This window comes from Canis lupus, chromosome 23 (assembly GCF_011100685.1).
Source record: "Canis lupus familiaris isolate Mischka breed German Shepherd chromosome 23, alternate assembly UU_Cfam_GSD_1.0, whole genome shotgun sequence".
Lineage (NCBI taxonomy): Eukaryota > Metazoa > Chordata > Mammalia > Carnivora > Canidae > Canis > Canis lupus.
The window spans coordinates 37,282,107-37,303,598 of record NC_049244.1 but is presented as its reverse complement, the minus strand read 5'-3'; the positions used below and the strand labels follow the sequence as shown (position 1 = coordinate 37,303,598).

At 44.3% G+C, this 21,492-nt stretch overlaps 1 protein-coding gene and 1 long non-coding RNA gene across 5 annotated transcripts in view; one reads left to right on the top strand and one right to left on the bottom strand.

Moving 5' to 3' along the window:
* Positions 1 to 11,714, top strand: part of LOC111091959 — a 149,884-nt gene extending 138,170 nt beyond the window's left edge. For both annotated transcript variants that reach the window (XR_005377080.1, XR_005377079.1), the window contains 5 exons: positions 4,760 to 4,829; positions 6,066 to 6,191; positions 6,513 to 6,629; positions 7,526 to 7,593; positions 10,723 to 11,714. This is a non-coding gene — a long non-coding RNA (uncharacterized LOC111091959). The remainder of the gene's footprint in view (positions 1 to 4,759; positions 4,830 to 6,065; positions 6,192 to 6,512; positions 6,630 to 7,525; positions 7,594 to 10,722) is intronic.
* A 1,240-nt stretch (positions 11,715 to 12,954) lies between these two features.
* TRIM42 (tripartite motif containing 42) overlaps positions 12,955 to 21,492 on the bottom strand; it is a 49,561-nt gene continuing 41,023 nt past the window's right edge. Inside the window, exon 5 of one of the 3 annotated variants that reach the window (XM_038571056.1) lies at positions 12,955 to 13,258. In XM_038571056.1, coding sequence (XP_038426984.1) covers positions 13,238 to 13,258 — 21 coding nt within the window. In that variant the 3' untranslated portion in view covers positions 12,955 to 13,237. Of the gene's footprint in view, positions 13,259 to 16,064; positions 16,257 to 21,492 lie in introns of those variants that run through there. The other 2 variants (XM_038571054.1, XM_038571055.1) reach the window with 2 other exon arrangements.

The window sequence follows — 21,492 nt, the reverse complement described above, 5'->3', positions numbered from 1 at the left end:
ACTGTGTCTCTACCTCAGGGAGCTTTCTGATACCTGGGGCTGCAGACACACACATACCCACCTGCCACCATAGATGCCAAGATCCCTGCCTGTTCCCTAACCCTCAGTTGGCGACTGAATCAGAATCAAAGTCTGAAATAGTGGTACTGGGAACAGAGCTCCATCTCCCAGAATAATTGACAGGCAAGAGAAGTGACATAAAGGGAGGCCTGAAGTGCTGTCAGGAACAGGGCACAGCTGCACAAATGTGGGTGAGCCAGGGAAGTGTGTACAGGCTGGCTATGCTCATGGTGGCTTTAAGTGGGAGGCGGCTCATGGCTACTGTCCCAGCACATCTATGAGTAGGAGGTCTGTAGTCTACACACTGAGCAGTGTGCTCTCAGATAAGTGAGTGTATGTCTAGATTTCAGTGGCAATCCTTAGGTGTGCTGCCCTTGTACAATGCACAGTCTGAACAACATAAATAGCAGTCCTGCAGACAAGTAAAGATATATTAATATAAATAAAAGAGTGCACTAAGACAGAGGAGAGCACAGCCATGAGAGGCAGAGCCCCAGCCCAGGGCTTTCAGATTCTGTGAAGGGCACCTTAGATAGTCAAGAATGGCCAGTTCCTCTCTCCTTCAGCCATGGCCGTGACTTGGCCCCATCTGCCTTTGTGTCTCGCACCCCACCCACGGACAGGGACAGGAAGTGCCAACACCTGCTCCTTCTCAGGTCCCAGCACCCTAGTCTCCCTTATCAGGGCAGGGCAGGGATGACAGCCTGTCAGCCCTTGGTCCAGGAGCACAGCAAAGAGGAGGGGCAGGTCCTATGCTTCCAGTGGCCATCTCAGCTCTCCTCCCCCAGTGTGCTGCCCTGGGAGGCAGTCACAGTGTCTAGGAGGGGCTGATTATCTTAGGGCTGGAGGTGGGAGAAGCTGGAATTGATGGGGCGAGGAAAACACTGTGATTTAACAACCCCACACAGTGGATTGTGCCAGTATTTGCATCAACCAACACATCACAAGAACAAGCTCTTGAGAGATTCTGAGCCTTCTGTGTTTGATTTATAAAAGTTTACTACAAAGAATTGATTGAGGCTGGCAGTGGATTGCTGCTGCTGGATTATCTTAATGTCTTCCTGGAGAAACTCTATGCAGGTTATTCTTCTTGCTAATAAGAATCGCATATCTATTTATCTGCCTGGGAACAAAAATTCAGCACTGCCAAGGAACATTGTCCTTGCTGGAGAAAATCCTGTCTTTTCTGAGATGTATGTGTATGCTCTCTGGATGACTTATCACAGGTCTTTCTGGGCCCTGATGCTCTGTCTGGGTGAGAGCTTAAGTGGGGCAGCCCTTGGGGTTTGCCAGGACGGTCTGCAGGGACTCCACTGCCTCCACAGCTGAGGGCTATGCCGCTTGCATGGATCCTCTCCCCACCTGCAGATTACAGCTTGCTCTCAATATCCAAATGCTTTCAAACAAAGTATTTCTGTCAACATCTGTATGTATATGAGAAGATGGAGGGGATTAGAGGGGAAAACAAAAGAGGAAATATGCATTCTGAGACCAAGACTTAGGTTTGACCTTTGTAGTAGACAGAATAATGGCCCTTAAAAAAATGCATGTTTTAATTCTAGGAACTTTTGAATATGTTATCTCACATGGCAGGACTTAGCTGATGTGATTAAGTGAAGAATTGTGAGATGGGGAGATGATCCTGGATGATCCCAGGCAGGTGCAATGTCATCATAAAGGTCCTTATAAGGAGAGAAGAGAAGGAGATGGGATGATGGAAGCAGAGGTGAGGGAGGGAGAGAGAGAATGAGAATACTGGAAAATGTTATATTGCTGTCTTTGGAGATGGACAAAGGAGTTGTGAGCCAAAGAATGCAAGAAGACTGTAGTTGCTGGAAAGGGCAAGGAAATGCATTTCCCTCCTAGAACCTTTGAGGGAATGTGGCCCTGCAGACATCTTGATTTTAGCCCATCTCCCATTTAGACTCTCACCAGCACCACAAGAAAATATATTTGTATAGTTTTAAGCCACTAAGTATGTGGTACTTTGTTACAGCAGCAACAGGAACCTCATACAAGCATGTTGCTTTCCCTGTCTCAGCTTCAGTTAGCTCATTTCCGGTAAGAGAAGGGAAGGCAAGCTACAACTTGCTTATTACCCTCTGTGGTTGTTGTGTAGTGACTTTGCAGTTGGTCAGGTAGATTGGAAAAGAGTGAGGAAGGTGCAGAGGATGGCCTTCAGCAGCAGATACTCTGGAAAGTGTTTCTCAAACTGTCTATGGTGAAGGTCCCCTCCCCCCATTTTTAATAAATTTCAATCTTTTGTGGATCAATACTTTTATAAAATACAATAAAAATAAATCATTAGAAAAAGTGAAATAAAAGACACACAAAATCTAAGCCCTATTTTTTTTTATTATTAGATTTAACAGCCATAAAATTGTTCTGTGTAATTGCTCTGAAAGCGTCTAAATGCTTATTCTCCTTTCTGTATCTGCCTCATCTTCTGTTCATGGGTAATGAACAATTTGGGGACCATCCCTGGTCAAGGCCCATACTCTGAATAGATTGTTATCTGGAGGTGAGTATAAGTTGCTATCAAAGCCTGGGGAAGTCAGATTGCTTTATGGATGAGGCAATGGCCAGACTGAATTTTGAAGGGTGAATAGAGGTTTATGAGGAAGAAAAGAGCAAAACACAAAGCAGGGAGAACAGTATGTTGAAAGCATGGAAGTGTGCAGTGCATCATACCTCAAATATGAATTTACCTGACAGTGTCTTTGAAGGATAGTATGATAAAATTTTACCTGTTCTAGGACTTTCACAAAGAGGAGAATGGAACTTGCTATGATGTTAATGTTGAGAGCACTACCTCTCAACTTAAAGCCTCCCAGAAGCTTTTCCCTATTCTTAGGGTCAAGCAATAGCTCTCCGTGGAGCCCACAATGCCTGGTGAGCATTGGAGCTATCCCCTGGTATAGCTACACCTCACCATGTTCCAGGCCTCCCAGCCCCACCAGACTCCTTTCCCATTCTTTTCTTTCTTTCTTTTTTTTTTTTTTAAGACTTTATTTATTTATTCATAGAGACAGAGAGAGAGGGGCAGAGACACAGGCAGAGGGAGAAGCAGAGAAGCAGGCACCATACAGAGAGCCCGATGCGGGACTCGATCCCAGGTCTCCAGGATCATGCCCTGGGCTGCAGGCAGGTGCTAAACCGCTGCGCCACTGGGGCTGCCCTCCTTTCCCATTCTTATACACATGTCCTACCTCAGGACCCTGGCATGGTGTTCCTCCAACTGGCATGCTCTCCTCATCTTGTCAAGTGAACTCCTATCTGTCCTTCAGGTATCATCTTGAGTGAAATTTCCTTGGAGGACCACCTCCTACCCCTAGCTTTGGTCATGTTACCTGTTCCAGTAAGCACCTAAGAAAATGTTTTGCCTGTCTTTAGTGCTCAGTAAATATATGGAGGACAGATGAAATAACCATACTACATTTCTCTCTCCCTGGCACATACCACAGTTGCAGTGAAAATTTTTGTGTATCTGCTTAAAGTTGATATTCCCACTGAACTATAGATATATGAGGTCAGGGACGCCTGGGTGGCCCAGCAGTTTAGCATTGCCTTCAGCCCAGGGTGTGATCCTGGAGACCCGGGATTGAGTCCCATGTTGGGCTCCCTGCATGGAGCCTGCTTCTTCCTCTGCCTGTGTCTCTGCCTCTCTCTGTGTCTCTCATGGATAAATAAATAAAATTAAAAAATAAAGATATATGAGGTCAGAGACTATGTTGTTTCACCCTATACAGGGCCTCATACACAGTAGATGCTCAATAAACACATGCTAAATGAATATTTGAGTGAGTGAGAGGATGAGTGGTAGGAGTTGGATGGGTTGGTAGAGTAAATCCTAGAAGAGTTTGATTGTCCTCTTTGGAGTTGCCTAAAAGCATTGGTGACAACAATAGGTGACATCCAGAGAGAGAGAGAGAATGAGATATCTTATTGATCATGTTTCTCTGGAGAGCCCTGGCTAATACAGCAGAGTCATAGCACGGGCAGAAGTCTCAGTACTCTAGCACAAAGGTTCTTCTAAGACAGGAAAGATGGCCTTTGATTTCACACAAAGGAATTCTGTTTGGGAATCCTTGGGGCATATGAACCCCTCCCTGGTATCAGATCTGACCCCACAAGGGCAGCACTGCCCTCACCTGGCACATTTCCTGGAAATACGGCTTCCATAAGGCCCCAAGATTTGAGGGGTACTGGCAGATGCATGGAATTGTTCATTCAGCAAATGTGCATTGAGTGCCCTTTATGGAATGGATCCAGTTATAGGAATACAATTATGAAGAATACAGCTTTACAAGTCCCTCTTCCTATGGGGCTTTTGGTGTATCAGGGGTGGGAGAACGGACAGTAAGGAAATAGTGGTAAGTTGTGTGAAGACAATCAATGAGGCATAATGCTGGCTTCTTGAGTCAGTAATATTAGATGAGAAGTATGTTCTAGGCAGAGGAAAGAGCTAGGGCAAACATGGGTACAGAAAGCAAGGTGATGGGGCTGAGCTTGGTGATCATGTCAGGATGGTCTACAGTAAGAATGGAGAACTGGGCTGGGACCCTGAACAGGTAGGACCCGGAGGCCACAGAAAAGAGCTTAGATTTATTCCAAGTGGGAAGAAAAATCTTTAGGGGCTCTTGAGTAGGGGAACATTCTGACCTGATTTATCATGGAATACAATGTCCAACTGTTGCAGCTGTCCAGATGAAAGCTGATGATGGCCTGGACTGGGATGCTGGCAGAGAAGAGGACAGGCATGGGCAAAGGTAGGATACATTTTGGAGGTAGAGGTGAGATGAATGCTGATGAATGTTGGGGGAGGGTACAAAAGAAGTAATGGATTCAAGGGAGATGCCCTGATCTTATAGGAAGTGGTGATTGTGCTGTCTCTGAAGTCAGCAGTGGTACCTGCCACAGAGGGGTCTAAGCTGAAAGGTTTGGAGCTGGGGCCTTTCTTGGCCACTACCTTCATTTATCTGAGCATTGGGCTAATACCCTCTGACCTTCTCTTTGGTTGTCCTGCTAGTTGGAACAGAACCATCTCTGGAAGCCCATCAGATCACTAAGGAAATACGGGACTCTTGTCTGCTTCTCATCTCTTCAGCCTTGCCTACCATTTAGGATACCCCTGCCTCTCAGAGCAGGAATGTCCCTTAGTCCCCAGGTCTCACAAATGCTGGCACGGGTCATTGCGTGCCCCTGAGTGAGCATGAGCAGGTGGAGAGCTGCCCCCTAGACATGCCCAGTGTGCCAGGCTCCTCACACTTGTGCCCTTGCTCATGCTGCTCTTAAGCCTGGAAGACTTTCCCTTCTTCTGAGGACTAACGTTGCTCATACCTGGAACCTTTTCTGGGTAGCCTCTCCCATCCCACATCTCTATTTGCCCACAGCCTTGTGGTTAAAGTTAATTGTCTCTCTCCTTAGGGGTCATCCTTCATGAGCTGGTGAAGTCCTGAGGGCAGGGACCATATCTCATTTATATTCCCAGCTCCCAGTCCAGGGGTCTTAGTCATTGTTTGAATTTATACAGCAAAATTACTGTATCACAGTAGTAGTGGACTGGGAAGAGAAACTTGCCTTTTCCAGAAGTGTCTCGGTTCTCTTTTACAAATAATATTTTACACATCAGCAGAACAATGATAATAGACTCCAGCTTTATCTTTGTTTCCCTGATTAGGAAGACCTAATTTTAAGTTAAGTTTGTAAATGAGGTGCTGTGACTATTTCTTGAATAATAGATCCAAATTTGCTTGAACTTGGGCGTTAAGTATTTTACATTTAAGACATGTTTGGCATTATATTCAAAGTGGAATAAATCAGATGTTCTATAATACAGGCTCAGTGTTAGGCTAAAATTCAAATGTGCTCACACTAATGGGAAAAAGTCGAGGGGCTTTAATCACAGCTTGCGATTCAGCATGATTGACAGTGTTTCCATTTTTTAAAGTCCCTGTTTTTCATGTGGAATGAATGACTCCCTTTTCATTTTGTTCCTGTAATAGGAAACGTTTTCATTGTGAAGGGAAATCTCTACAAGCAGCCCATTAAATAGTAAAATGTTACTGCTGTGCCTGAGTGAAATTATCATCCAGGGGAAGCGCTTGCTCTTCAGGTGTACAATCCTCACAGTGAGTTTTCCCAAACTGCTGAGCTTGGAGGCAATTTGTTCATCATCTGGGGGGACACACATTCAACATTTTCCCTCCTCTCTAACAAGTGAAACCTTACTTTGCATGTAAGTTGGGCCTCTTCTGGAAGTCAGCTCTGGAAACTTACTCCATGTACTTGAAGTGAAAAAGGACTTGGAGGGTCCTCGGGATGTATTGCTGAATTCAGTGTCAGAGATAAAGCCAGGCAGTGGCACCAGAGCTGGCCTGGAATTTTACTCCAAGCTGGGAATCTTTACTCTGTGCATTTATTCATGTTGCTCTTTGTTTTTCTGTCGGCAGTGGCCCACGATTCTTGCTTCTCAATTCTCATGGCAGGACTTGTTCACCACCATCAGACATCCAGAAAGAGTCTGACCTCTTCTCCAAATGCAGTGCCCTTCCCTAGACCAGTCCATGGTAAGGGGGGATGGGGGTGGGTTGCTTGATTACATCAAACTTCTGCTACAACCCTATAGATGAGTGAGGAAGACTCAATTTCTGGAAAGGCATTATGCTGCTAGCAAGAGTCCAAATTCACCCCATAAATGGGTAACAAGCTCAGTAGCTTCTGCCATGTTGAAATTCAAATTCTGACAATGAAGCCCATAAATACCTACTTATGAAAAGGGGATTGTGAAGGACAGAGATCATGTCTTTCTGATTCCATGGGGAGCTGTGACCAGACTTAAGACCCAAATGCTTGCCACCTCATTCTTGGACCTTGTGCAGTTGATTTAGTCTTGGGGATATCACCCCATCCATTACACCCAGTTTCCTTTCTTTGCCTTGGATCAGATCACTAGGTAGTATTCACCATAAACCAGAAGCTTCTAGCCACAAGGATGAAACTGCTGTCCATAAAAAATAGTGTTTATATACATTATCTCTCAGCCTTCCAGCAACCTCATCTTACAGAGGTGGAATCGAGGCTCACACAGGTTGAGCAATTTGCTAAGGCCATGGAGACAGGACAAAGGGGAACTGGGACTGGCATCCCCGTATTTCTAGTTTTAAAGCTTTTATTGATTTCATAATACCACACTAGTCACTCCACATAGCAACACATCTCAAGATGAGATTGTCAGCAAGGAGAAAACAGAAAGGGTAGACAAGAAAATGAGCCCAGAATGTCTATATCTGAGAAAGGGTGTACAAATGCATGGGTGGATCAGATATCTGCTGGAATTCTTGGCTGTTAGGATCTCAGATTGGCTTAGAATCTTTTCTGTACCTTGTGGAAGCTCATAGCCCTCCTCTGGATGTTGTGAATTTCCAGGGGGGGCTTATATGCCTATTGTCCTCTTGTCACTCAGGTTCTTGGGCCCATGGATGCTCTCTACGTGACACAGCATTGAGCCAGACATGGAAACACATTTCTTAGGTAATGCCTGGACTCTAAATCAAACCTTTTCACACAATGGTTTCATTAATGACTATGTAGTTGCCTTCCTGTGAAAGATTTGGAAGTGAGTAGAAGATGAATTTCCATCTGGGTACACAGGTAGTCTAGGGTTTGACATTAGCCACTCCCACACTTACACTATCTATGGTCATCACATCCAGGGATGTTTTCAGTCACTTTTCACCCTACAGAGTCCCCTCACCCCTCACCACCTACCTTTCTCTTACTTTTCTACCTTTTCTTGAGTTTCAGGTTCGAATACACAGTCCTTCTACTTTCTCATGCTTTGTAGCTGCTGGATGCAAACCCTCACATTATTCTCAGTGCCTCACATAGTCCCTGAGTGGAATGAAAGCCTTAGTCTGTGGGATACCCCCTTCCCTCTCTGTCCCTGGGGCTGCTGCCTTTGTTCCCCACAGGTCCACCGGAGCTGCAGCCTGCTTGCAACCCATCATGTCAGTGTCTGCCGTTGGAAGTCATTTTTCTCTGACCATGGTAGCTTAGCCCTCCCTTCCCAGAGCCTTCAGAACAACCATCCTTGAGCAGAGAGACAGAAGATATTTCCTGTATCTGGAGAGCCAAGGAAAGGCATGGGGACAGTGCTGGGCCCAGTTGTAAAGGAACAGCAGGGAAGGGTACAGAGGGAGTGTTGTGTTGGGGACTTGGGATGGAAGCTGATGCAGGGCTTTGCTCGTCTGGGAAAGGACTCCCAAGGTTCTTGCAGAGTACAGTGAGAGGGCTTGTCTCTATCTCTTTGGCCATGTGTGGAAGGTAGGGGCTGGCCCTTAAACATTGTATGTCTTAGTCCTAAGTGTTGTGTCGTGTCTGGTTCATGGAGGCAAATGGTAGATATATGCTAAAAGAATGAGTAGGAACAGAAACAGATTTTGTCAACTGTGAAAGGGACTTAAGGCATTAGAGAACAGGTGGGTCCAAGGGGCCATTTTATAATTGCTGAGGTCCCGCTCTGTAGGCATCTACCTCAAGGTCAGCTCTGGGGTTCAGATGGTAGAGCTCATGCTGCTCACTAGGCGGTCGCTGGGGCCGCAGTTGATGGAGTCCATGGGATCCGGACTCTGAGCCTGAACCTGCCAGCCCCATGAAGGAGGAGTTAGCCTATGTTAGTTATCCTTGCATTTCTGGCCCCAGCACACACAAGGCCTCAAGAACTGAAAGGTGCCCAAATAGAAACCCTTCCAAATGGAGTTCATTGTCGCCACTAGGTGGCGCCATTGTCCCAGCCAAAGACCACATTGCCATTGGGGAGCCCTCATGCTTGGAACTTTGAGTTTAATCCAAACTCCTCTAACATATCTGTTGGGCACTAATCTCAATGCAGTAATACATTCTAATCCCATAACAAGGGGATTAACAACACCACTGTAGCTAATTTGAATTGAGAAAATCTGTTACAAGAAGCAAATTCCTAGATGATTCCTTGCGTCAGCTGGCTTAGAAGGGCCCAGCATCTTGCTAAGAGTACTTTCTGCACAAATTGGCAAGTCAGCTTGCAGGGTGAGCTGCCTCACACAGGTCACTGCAGTGCCAATTTACAGAACTGCAGAGCTTACCGAGCACCCCAGCCCTGTGCCGTTTTGATGGCTGATAGAAAGGAAGCTAGGGACAAATAAAGAAGGGTCCCCAACTTAAACTCCCAAGACTCCTTCCCCTTGCACCAAGTCTTGATGTAGGACACATCTATTCTTCTCCACATGTTCATTCCCTACCCCTTCTTTAAGATCCAGTTCCTGGGAGGCCTTTTGTGTACCTTATGCACCAAGGACTAAGACCTCTGAATTCTGGAAGTTCTTTTGACCCAGTGAGCACTGAGGAATGTGACTGTGATCCACCTTTTCTGCACCTGTTGTTTCCTCTTCACAGAGGCAGTAATTTCCTTGAGGGCAAACTCAATACCTTGAGCTTATTCTGTTTCCTGCACAGAGCAAGCACTTGGTAGGTATTTGTGAATGTTGAAGAGCAAAGTAAAACATTGCTCCATATTCAAAGGGCTGAGAGATGTTTAATAGCAAAACACAAAAAGAGACAGTTCTGTAGCTTATTACTCTTGTTCTCAGATAGCTATAGATTATGGTCTTCGGTCTTTGATCATAATCTGTAAGCTTGCAGCATGACTTTTTATTAATATCATAAATAACATTAAGAAGAAGTACATTTGTTGAGTGCCTGATATATAGTAGTCACTGTGGTATGCATCTTACATATATATTTCAGTAGTTTCCCAAAACCTCTAAGAGGTATTATACCCAGATTTCACATGGGAAAAAGTAAGGTTCAGGAAGACCAAGTAATCAAGTTTCTAAGTTAGTGCTGGCCATGCTCTGCAGGGTTGACTGGGTTTCGATAACCCAAACCACTTTCCTGGACCCTACCCATAGGGACCAGGTCCCACAGTCCCTATGGGACTCATAGGAACTCATATGCTGAGTCCATTCATAGGTACACAAATCTGACTCTGGAAGGTCTCAAGGGCATGGAGAGCAAGGTGGCTAGAGAAGTGACCTAGTGGATGGCCAGAAGCAATGCCTCTTAGGAACCTTGATTGAAGTGAATTCCTCCATTATCTTTCAATAAAAACAGACAAAACCTAAAGGACAATGTATTTGCCCAGTAGAAAACATGCAAAGAAGAGGTATTATTGACTAATTGGTATGATTTTGGTATGAAAACATGCAAAGAAGAGGTATTATTGACTATTTGGTATGATTTAGGTATTATTGACTTTTGGTATGATTTAGGTTACCTGGGAGACTTCCCTGACTTGAAATATTTCCTTCTCTGGCCTGCTTTGGTTCCCCAGATGTTGCTATTAGTTCTTATTTTCTTTGAGTTTAAAGTGTTTTTCAGTCTCTCATCATCCTCCATGATCTATCACACATGGCAAGGAATGAGTTAAGAATGTGCCTAGAAATGGCAAGGGTTTAGGATGAGCTTTGGCTCTTCCCTTCTGTCTTTATGGCTGAGGTTGAGTCCAATAGTCAGGCAGAAAGCCACTCTAGGGCCCCTCTATGGCAAGAAAAATCAGATTTTGGACTACAAAGTTTTCAGGACCTTGTTTTACACCTGTCCTCTTTACCTTGGTTCCTCAAGGTTGCCACTCCTACAGCTGGAGTCCCAGATGCCATGGTTTGTTAAGCAGGCATAGCAGGTGTTGCCAGCAACAAGAGATGGAGGAGGGAAGACAAGTCTTCAGCAAATCTTCACTAAAGATGCCTGCAATGGAAATACATTTTCTGAGGAAAGAAGTCTCCAGTTGACACTGAGAATTTCCTTTATGAGAAAAAAACTAAAAGAGCCTCCCTCACTGGCTGCCTGCATGAGCAGTAGGAAGCCCCCAGTTTCTCTCTGATACTAGAAATTCCTTCTGCAGAGGATAAGGTCTTTCATCTTACTATTTAAAACTAGGTTAAGATGTCAAATCTTCAATAGAGTAAATTTCTGATAGCCCTTTCTCCTGAGAGTCCCATTTCTCTGGTAGAGACAAATGAGAGGATTGAAATGTGAGAACTCTGAACATCTGGGGAGAGTAGGCAGGTGAGACAAGGCAGACTGAGGCATCAGGGATGTCTTTGCACTTTGCTGATTTCATGAGAGCATCGTGAGTTGGCCTCCTTTATGTAGTTCTGAGGTGTATGTATGTGACTGACTAGGCTATAGCCTTGATTGCTTAGTAGTTTTCTGGGTTACTTTTCTAGAGTGGCACCAAACTTGGTTAGCTTTGTTTGGCTTCAGAAACCTATACAGATTTTCTCTGAACTGGGCTGTGGAAGGCTGAATAATGGCCCCTAAAGAGATTTAGGCCCTAATCTCTGGACACTGTGAATCTTATCGTATATGCAAAAAGGTCTTTGCAGATGTGATTAAGGATCCTGAAATGGGGAGATTATCCTGGATTTTCCAGGTAGCTCCTAAAACATAAATACAAGTGTACTTAGGAGAGGAAGGGAGAGGGAGACTTGCCTACGGACAGAAGGGAAGCAGCACAGGGAGGCAGAGCCAGAGTTAAAGAAGATACTGGCTTTAAAAATGGAGGAAGGAGTCATGAGCCAAGGAATGCAAGGAATGCAGCTGTAGAGGCTGGAAAAGGCAAGAAAGGGGTTCTCCCTAGAGTTTCTGGAGGGAATATGGTGCTGCCAACACTTTGGTTTTGGCTAGTGAAGACATTTTGAACTTCTGACCTCCAGAACTATAAGAGAATAAATGTATGTTGTTTTAAGCCACCCTGTTTGTGGTGATTTGTTACAGCAGCTCTAGGAAACTAATACTTGGGCTAAGGTTGAGAATTTTCATCTATGGGATCCTGGTCTTTAACAAGCTTTCAGTTTAGGAGGTGAGATGAGAGCCACAAGGAATCTTTGAATGCTAACTGTGCGCACAGTGTTGTTTCCCTGGTGGGACTTAGTGGAGAGTGGGGCAGTGGGGAGCAAGTGGGTTTAGGCTTAGAGACACCAGTCCAAGGCTGGTGCTGCCATTTTTCATCAGATCAACTTTGAGAGTGTCACTTGAACTCTTGGATTCGGGGGCTGTATTATACAAGGGGGCTAAGAATGTAGGCTGCTGTGAAAATATGGGCTATGACAGGGTCATGGCTAGCTCAGTACCTATTCCAGTATTCTGAAATCCCTTATTCTTCTCTCTGCAGATATACCAGCTCTCAGTGTAACTGGGAAAATGATTGTCAATTAGTAAGAAATTTGTATTATAGTTGCTTTGGGGAAAAATCCTCATTTACAAGTGGAGAAAAAGAGGCTCAGAGAAATTACATGACTTGCTGGGGTCATAAAGAAGTGAGAGCCTGACTAGAGCTCCAGCCCTGTCAGTTGAGTGCTCCTTACTGTTAGTAAGATGTACTGTGGTACGAGCTAAAGCTCCTCTCCTGTTCTGCTAACACCAAACCCATGACTGGTTCTTTGGCTTTTAGCTCTCCTCCCTCCCACAGATGGTAGGAGACAGAGCTGAGGATTAGGCACAGATAGAGACATTTTTAAAGGATTATTCTTCAGTGAGTGTGGCATGAACTTTACTGACATTGGTTAAGCAGATGGATTTTTAGTGATGTCATCTACTAGTGTAAGGAATAATGGTGTTTAAAATCAGGGCCTAGATGAGGCTGAAAAGATAAAAACTTCATTTCCCTTGATGACAGTTAAATTTCTTCAGGCAGATAAAACAATCAAACGCTGAAGGATCCCAATTGGAGTGTGCAGTGTGGGTGAACATGTGTGTGCAACACCTATGTGATCTGGTATATGTACCATGTCTTCTGGTAGCTTGGACAAGGAAGTCTCAGAAAGCAGAGCCCAGACAAGGGTTTTTGTGCAGCTAGTTTACTTTGGTAAGTGACTCCAGGGAACAGGAGTGGGGGGTCTCAGAGAAATAAAACAGAAGTTGAAAAAGCCAATCCAAGGGCATGTTCTCAAGCTGGTGACTACTATGGACAGAGGGCTTAAGCCTGCTGGAACCCTCTGTGGAGCTGTCAGGATATGCCGCAGCGTGGTCCACCTGAGGTGTGGGAGAGAGTGTTGTTTTCAGGCTGTGTCGACAACCTTCACCCTCCTCATGTGGCTCATGCTTCAGAGTAGGCAGCCATGTTGCTATGAGTGGCTCACAGGCAAGAGCGAGAAGTCTGGAGGTAGGAGAGAGAGACACGCATAAAGCTAGGGAGGCAGGTGCTTGGAGCTGGTTGCTGGTTGCTGCTGGGTGGAGTAAAAATGTATACGAGGAGGATGTGAGAGAAGGCACAGGAGGTATTTGATATTTCCTCCTACTAGAATGTTCTTTTTTGTTGGTATTGAAACCTCAGTCCTGTGTCCTCATGAAAAGCATCTGTCATATGTTGGAGACCACAAGTAGAGACCTGATGGGTTTTGTCCAAGTTTAGAGAACTGTTTAGAACCTTTCTGATATAACTGATTTATCAAAGGAGTGACATCGGGAAAGGACCTATGATGTATCATACACTGTGCTAGAAGGAAGGAGGAGGAGATGAAAGTAACATGAATTCCTATCTGCAAGAAGGTGTTTATGGGGGGTGCTGGCTTGTGACAACCCGAAGGGGGTTAACACGTTACTCCTCAGCTGCTTAGCCAGGTGGACCTGGGAGTGCTTCTCTGAGCCTAGTTTCCTCCTTTGTGAAATGGGGATAATGAGGACCTCTCCAAGTGACTGTAAACTGCCTATCACAATTCCTGGCACATTGTACATGCTTAAAAATGATGGTGATAAGCTCACTTTCAAGTGGGGAGATATGAGTGTACTGATGTTTCCTGTGCACTGTGCTAAGTGCTATCTCTGTTAGAAGCAGAGTGAGGGCTGAGTGAAAACTTTCTGGAGAAGGCTCCATAAAGATAAATAGTTGATACAACAACACAAGGAAAGATGAAACAAAAGTGGGTATTTTTAACAATAAATTTAGTCAAGTCAGTTGAGAAACCCATTTGAACTGATAGCAAGTTCAGAAGTCTGAATGCTGAGTAAACGCAACAAGAGATTACGAGGCAGAGGTTTGAAATAACCGACATACATACCCTGTTTCTAGGTGAGAGGAGATGGTATCTTAAAAATGGCAGTTCTCCTCAAATTATTTTACAGATTCAATAATTCACTCTCATTGTTAGTGTGAGACTCGTTGCTACCTCATTATTGGAAAGAAATTTGGCAACATCTACCATATTGCAACTTTTGACCTAGCAATTGCATTTTTAGGAAAGTATCCTCTGGCAATACTTAAATGAGCACAAACATGTCCAGGGTTCATTGCAATAGTTTAATGTTAGTAGAGAATTAGAAGCCATTTAATGGTTCTTCAGAAGGGAATGATTGCCTTACGGAATGCAATGTAATGGTGAATAAAACTTCTGTCAATCTGTATATATTGACAGGGAGATTTTCTAAGACATTAAGTCAAAGAATAATGCGTCGAGTATGATTCCAATTATGTGGAAAACAGTATGTGTGTATGAATGAAGAAAAGAGCCTGGAAGTCCAGTAATTCCTGAGGGAACTAGGGCAAGATTAAATAGGGACTTACTTTTTTTCAAATGAAAAAATATTATATTTGTTAATATAAAAAAAGTGAAAAGAAGCAACAGAGATACATATTTTTTATACAAACAGTCTGATACAGTTTTGATATATAATTGTTCCAAAATTTGATTCTTAAGTGATACTACTAATTTCATGAAAATAGCATAGTCATCAAGTAAAAGCCTAAATGAGGTTATTCATTCCCATTTTTCCTGATTTATAGCTCAGTATTTAAAATATAGCTTTTAGGCATGATCATTGAATATCGATTTTTCCATTTTCTTATACTTTTAGATTAATTTCCCTATTCATGTAAAAATCAATGTTTGGGTGACTTATAAAGTTTCATATTCTTTAATATTCCTTGATCCTTCCGTAATTTTTTCTTTTTACATAAATAATCTTGAATACACTATTTTTATATTTCACTTTACATCCGGCTTAGATGGATTTGTTTATAACCTCTCAGCTGTGTCACAACATCTGTGAGTCTTTGTCTTAGCGGATGAAGCCCACACCCAGGATTCTGGAACATTGATACAAATTCTCTCCCCACTGTCCTCCCGGAGTCACTGATTAGTCTCTCAGGTTTGTCACAGTGCGTATTCAGGGTCCCCCTCCTACCTCAGACTTTCCTTCCTTTTTGCTGTCTTCTATAGTCTCTCACCTTTTCTGGGGGTCCTACTGGAGAACCTTGAGTTGTGTGACCCACAGGAAGCTCACAGCTTTCAGGATCTTCCCCCCCATGAGACAAGCAAGCCTTTTTATTCCTAATGTCAGTGCTGTTTCCCAGTATTGCTTTGATGGGCTATCATGATATTGATCTGTTTTCCGGGAAAGGGGTAAGTGGGAAGGAAAGAAGGCCAAAAAAGGAAAAACACACTTCCTTTTGCCACAGCCTATGATAAGGTAAAGCAAAGATGAACAAGAGTTTGCCAGACTGAAGAGGGGGATGGTGGTGTAGGAAGGGAGGATTGCTACAGAGAGGAAATGATTTAGGGAGGCAGGGTCACCTGCCTCCACATCCCCCTGCCTCAGCAAAAGGTCCAGCAAAACCTACAGGGGCTGTAGTTCTTGACATCACAGAGTTTCTCTCTTTGCCTCAGTTTTTTCATCTATAAAATAGGGCTAATGCTAATGTATATCTCACAAAGTTATTGTGAAGATTTAGTGAGTTACTATTTGTGAAATGCTTAAAACAAGGCCCAGTGAGCTATAAAGGCCATATATGTGTATGTGTTATTATTATAAACAATCTATGGCCTTGAATTCTTTTTACCGTTTCCTTACATGAGTTATATGTTTTAAAATTTTCTTTAGAAAAAAATTTTTTTCAGTTCATAGAGAGAAAAGAAGCTGTCAGCGTTGTACATTTGAACAACAAAGTGGTTTTATTTCAGAAACAGTCCCTATTATGCTGTCCTGGTCAAAAGCTTTTTGGCAGTTCTTTTTCACTTGGGTTCATCTGATCTGATAAAAGACATGACTGGCCTCTGAGCACATGTTCTTTTTTGCTGTTTTTTCCTCTTGTTGGAAGAATCAATGGCAGCTGGCTATCAGTGAGCCTCTGGGTGGTCCCATGTAACCTGTTGAAAAAACTGTTTAGCACAGAGGGAAGCTGTGCTTAGACTCATTGTTCCTCACAGTGTCCAGCCTCCTGCCTCTGTGCACCCCAGGATGGGCCTGGATGGGTAGGATGGCTCCAGGGGATGGGGCTTTGATATTTGGCATTGCTGATTACTGTAGTGTAAATCCTCCCACTATGGCCAATTTCAGATTACTCATATGAGGTCATCGAATGCAGAGTTGGAAAGAGATAAGAACAACCATTCATGGGTGAGACAGGAGAAACCTTACTTATAGCAAAGGGGCTGGTGTGGGCAAGGTTGAAAATGTTCTTGTGGGGATTTCTTTTCCCAGCAGGGAATGTTGGAAAGACTAGTAGAGAATTAACATTTGCTGAACATCTTCTGAGTACATTGTGAGCTAGGTGGTTTGTAGACATTATCTCATCTGATCTTTGTAATGACATCGTAAGTCAGCTAACTTCAACCCCATTTTCATTTGAGGAGGGGAGCCTCAGAACTGTTAAGTAACTTGCCCAAGGTGACATAGTGATAGAACAGAGGCTGAGAGCAGTACAGGTGAATCATAATGATTCCTGGGATTGAAGCAGCAGAGAATAACACTAATGAAAAAAATTATAGGTAATTCTCTATGGGTGAATCCATTTTAACTTCACTCCATCACTCTGTCATAAAAATCATGGCTTTAAGACCTGGGAGGAGCCTTTATTTAGCTCAGTCTCTGATCAAGAAGATGAGGAAAGTGAGCTAGAACAGCTTAATTTTAGCACAAAATAGGGATAATATGAGTGCATGTGTTGTTATAGTTAGGAAGATGCTCTGTGCTCTTGGGAGAAAGATGCTAGGAAGGGCAATCTTACCTCCCTAGGGCTCTACCACCAGGGCAAAAAACAAGAGCATTAGTGCCCTAATTTGAGGAAAACAGAATGATTCCTGGAACCAGAATTGCAAATGAGCCCATAGGAGGATATGCATCCTTTCTTCTCCATGGGACCTTCTCCATGGACTCCAGGGACATGGATTCAAACCGAAGGAGAGGAACACTGCTTGAGGATACTGATGACTTTAAACCCCCCAGGTAGACCGTTTAGCTCAGACACATGCCCCACAATCTCTACCTAAGGAGAGCTGCATTTGTGAATAGTCCTTAGCATTGTGGTGCTTCTTGGTTGTTAATTCTGTGCACAAGGGATAGGAAAAGTACTGTCCCTCTTCTCACATTTCAGCCTTTGCCTATTAGAGAGGAAGTGAAGAGGTACATTTCATTTTTTTAAAAAAGATTTTATTTATTTATTCATAGACACAGAGAAAGAGAGGCACAGACACAGGCAGAGGGAGAAGCAGGCTCCATGCAGGGAGCCCGATGTGGGACTCGATTCCGGGTCTCCAGGATCACACCCTGGGATGCAGGCGGCGCCAAACCGCTACGCCACCAGGGCTTCCCAAGAAGTACATTTCAAACTTACTATTACATCCTTTTTTGATTTCCTCTGCTAGTGTGATTAATTAGCCCCTGGGTCAGAAGAGCCATGTTAGTAGGGTCAGGGTCACCATGTCTTAGAGGGCCTGCAGGCATGCTTCTCTATCACATCCTGTGTCCAAAGGCGGTGGGTCCCTCTCTGCCTCTGGCCCATGTACAAGCTCACCTAAGCAGAGCCAGAGTGCTCAGCTTCTGGCCACCACCATCTTTTCCTATTCCAGACAGTCAAGCAGGAAAGATTATTCTAATGGTGGAGGCATAAAATAGCTGCTCGATTGAAATGAACAGAATTAGTTTTTTTTTTCTTATTCTAATGCTGTCCCGGGTTATTTCATATACTCTTTTAAAATCTGCAGTTGTGCTGGGGTGCCTGGGTGTCTCAGTTGGTTAAGCATCTGACTCTTGATTTCAGCTCAGGTCTTGTGAGATTGAGCCCCATGTCGGGCTCTGTGCTGGGCATGGAGCCTGCTGATGATTCTCTCTCACTCCCTCAGTTGCACTCTCTGTCTCTCTCTCTCTCTCTCAAAAAAAAAAATCTGCTGTATTTGGCACAGAGTTATGGTCTTCAGCTTCTGGGGTCCCTTGGAGTTAACCCCATCCTCCCTGGGGGTCTCATATTCCCAGTTCAAGGCTTTGAATCTGTAGTGCCAGATCATGTGTACTTCCCCCGCTTACCCACTGCAGACATAAGATTGGACTATGAATCTCTGGGATTTCAAAAGATTCAGGCTTAATGAACCAGCTCTAGCTTATGTCTATAAAAGTCAGAGAACCTTAGTGAAGCCAGTCAGCATAGCAGGCTGGGAGATCCATGGAGAAATGGGGGCCCAGAGTTTCAGGGGGAGGAGGAGAGTTGGGGAGGACCCAGGAGCAAGGCTGCCTCTGCTCATGGCTGACCCAGGGGTCTGAACTAATGCAACAATAAGGGGGCAGGCAAGTCAGACCACAGTGATGGATGGGCCTCGCTGTCTCCTTGGGCAGAGCAGGGAGCCAGAGGCTTCCCCAGATGGAGCCAGAAGTCATTTTCCTTTCCAGTGAAAGGGCAACTTGTTCAAGTGGAAAGGAGATGGGAATTATCAGCTTGTGAAGTTTTCAGTTTCTTGAGGCGGAAAGACCAGAAATGGTTGCTGGGGGAATGCCTGTAGCCCAGGCTAATCTGAGGAGAGCCACAGGCTTGGAAGCCCACAGACTTGAGTTCAAACTCTGGCTTGGTCACTCTGTGGTTTTGTGACTCTGGGTAAACATACTCTCTCTCAGCCTCAGTTGCCTTTTCTTTAAAATGGCGGGCAAGAACACCTTTCTAGATTGTTGTGAGAACTATATAAGATGATGTTTTTGAAAGGCCTGGCACAGAGCAGGCTCTTGATAAATGCTGATTTTCCTTTTCTCATCCTTAATTCACATTTACTTCTGTGGTAATTGGTCCCCAAAGATAGCTCCCCGTGTGCAAGGCCTCGTGACACTCGCACCTAGCATTTGGGCTGGCTGAGTCTAGCTTCTTGACCAGCAGAGTGCAGTGGAAGTGATACTGTGACTAGGTTCCAAGGAGTTGGAGCTTTGCAGATTCCCCTGGGCCTCCTGAACAGCTTGCTTTTGGGTTGCAGGATCTCAGAATACAGCTATCATCATTACATAGAGAGGGTATGTGTAGTCACTCCAGATGACAGGTCCAGCTGAGCTCCTGGGCAAAGCCAGCATCAACTGCCAGCTATGTGAGTGAGCCATCTTGCACATCCAGCCCAAACAAACCTTCAGATGGCTCCAACCCCAGCCACTAAGCTATTAAGTTGACCCTTAGAACCAAGATAATAATTATGTGTATATAATGCATATATTATGCTATTATATTTTATATATGTATAAAATATGTCTACATATCTATAGATATATTTTTCTGTCTATATATAGAGAGAGGGTTTTTGTTTTAAAAGCACTATGTTTTGCAAGTTTGTTAAGCAGTAATAAATAACCATCAAGATCTAACATTTATTATTATGTGGAAATTCCATCATGACTGACTTATTTCTTTGGGTTAGATATTAAGCTATCTGGAGTCCCTTTTTAACATATAAGGCCTATTCTATCTCAGGTTTTACTAGGGTTAGGGTCCTGCATAGCCTGAAGCCTTGACCATGTGAATGAGAGAAGGGAATGGGCAGGGAGGACAGCTTGGGGATTCTGAAGCCAGACCATGTGGATAGAGAATGTAGCCTGAGTGCCATGGCTCAGCTAACAGGCTCAAGGATGGCATAGCTTCTGGATCATGAATGTCTGTGGTGAGCCCAGTGCACCATAGCTGTGGTGTTTGCTCATTTTCACCACAGCCTTTGAAGCAGAGTTGATTGTACCCAATTTATAGATGAGAAAATGAAGGTTCAGAGATATGGAGATATAACTTCACCCAAGGTCACAGAGCCAGTGAGAGCAGGGCCAGGTTTGTGTCCATTTCTGCTTGATTCTAAAGTGGGGTCTCTTTAATCTGAGGCCTAAGCATTTTTCTGGGGTTACTTCTTCCCCTAGCTCACGAGTTACTTTTTAGCACCAAAGACCTTTATTTAGCACATACTTTCAGGTGGTGGAAGAGTGGCAATTTCCCCTGAAGGGCAATAACCAGAGCCTGTTGTCCATATCTTAAAGAGTTCTGTGGTCCACAACAAGGTCAACGGTCTTCCTTCATTAAACCTCCAACCAGAGTACAGGTCAGTGTTTCCCTTGGAACCCAGAATTGCCCAGGTTGGCAAACCATGGGTCCATGTGTAGCAGGGGCAGGTGCCTGTGGAGCAGCTGGGTGGGGGCCAGGCCCTGCTACCTGACTGTGCTGGGGCTCCGTCTGCTACTCTACATGTGGCCTGCCACTGTCACCAGGATCCCATGTATATCCCAGGTCTCTTTACCAACAGAGGGAATAAACGTGGAGAAGTTCAAGATGGGAAGTCTAGGCAATTCCTTTTCCCATGATGGAGCTTACACTTCCCTGCTAGTGACTCTCAGCATGCCCACTGTATTTTTAAGGAACGAATAAAATGTGCTTCCAGCCAAACAGCTTTCAACCTAAACCTGCTATAAATGGCCTGCTAGTCACTCCCCATCTAAATGCCTAGCTTTCTTCAGAGATAGCACCTCCCTTGAATTCAGGAAAAATCTCCTTCTCCTATGGGTTGGGTCAGATTCAGGAAAGCTGTTGTTCACTGTGGATCGAGGAAAGGGACTGACTCACTCAAGGGCAGAGTGAGGGCCCCCCCATGGAGTAGGCTTTCATGTGGGGGAGGTTGATGAAGAGTTGCTATGGAACAACCCTTCATGAGGGTAAGCATAGCTCCACGTACTTTGCAAAGAAATCTACCTTTACTTCTCATGATAAGACTGTAAGTTGAGTATTATTATCTCTGTTTAGAGGTCAGGAAACTGAGGCTCAGAGATCTTAAGTGACTAAGATTCTCTTTATTCACTCAGCAACCATTTACTATCTTAGTTTGGGTTCCTTGAAGCAGAGCCTGATGCAGGGATCGGGCATATGTGATGTACTGAGGAAGCACTCTCAGAAGAATCACACAAGGAATTAGAGGGAATAGGATAGGCAGTGGAAAGGGTTGAGCAAAGATGTGGTGTTAGGTGTAGTCCTGCCTTGGCCTAAACTATGGGGCTCTGGAGCATAAACAGCTCCACAGAGTTGCCCTAACTTGAGAAGGAGAGCTATGCTTTCATACCTCTGTATCAGTTATTGTCCTGCCACACGTGGTGATATAACCTCCTAGTATCTCTGGGTAG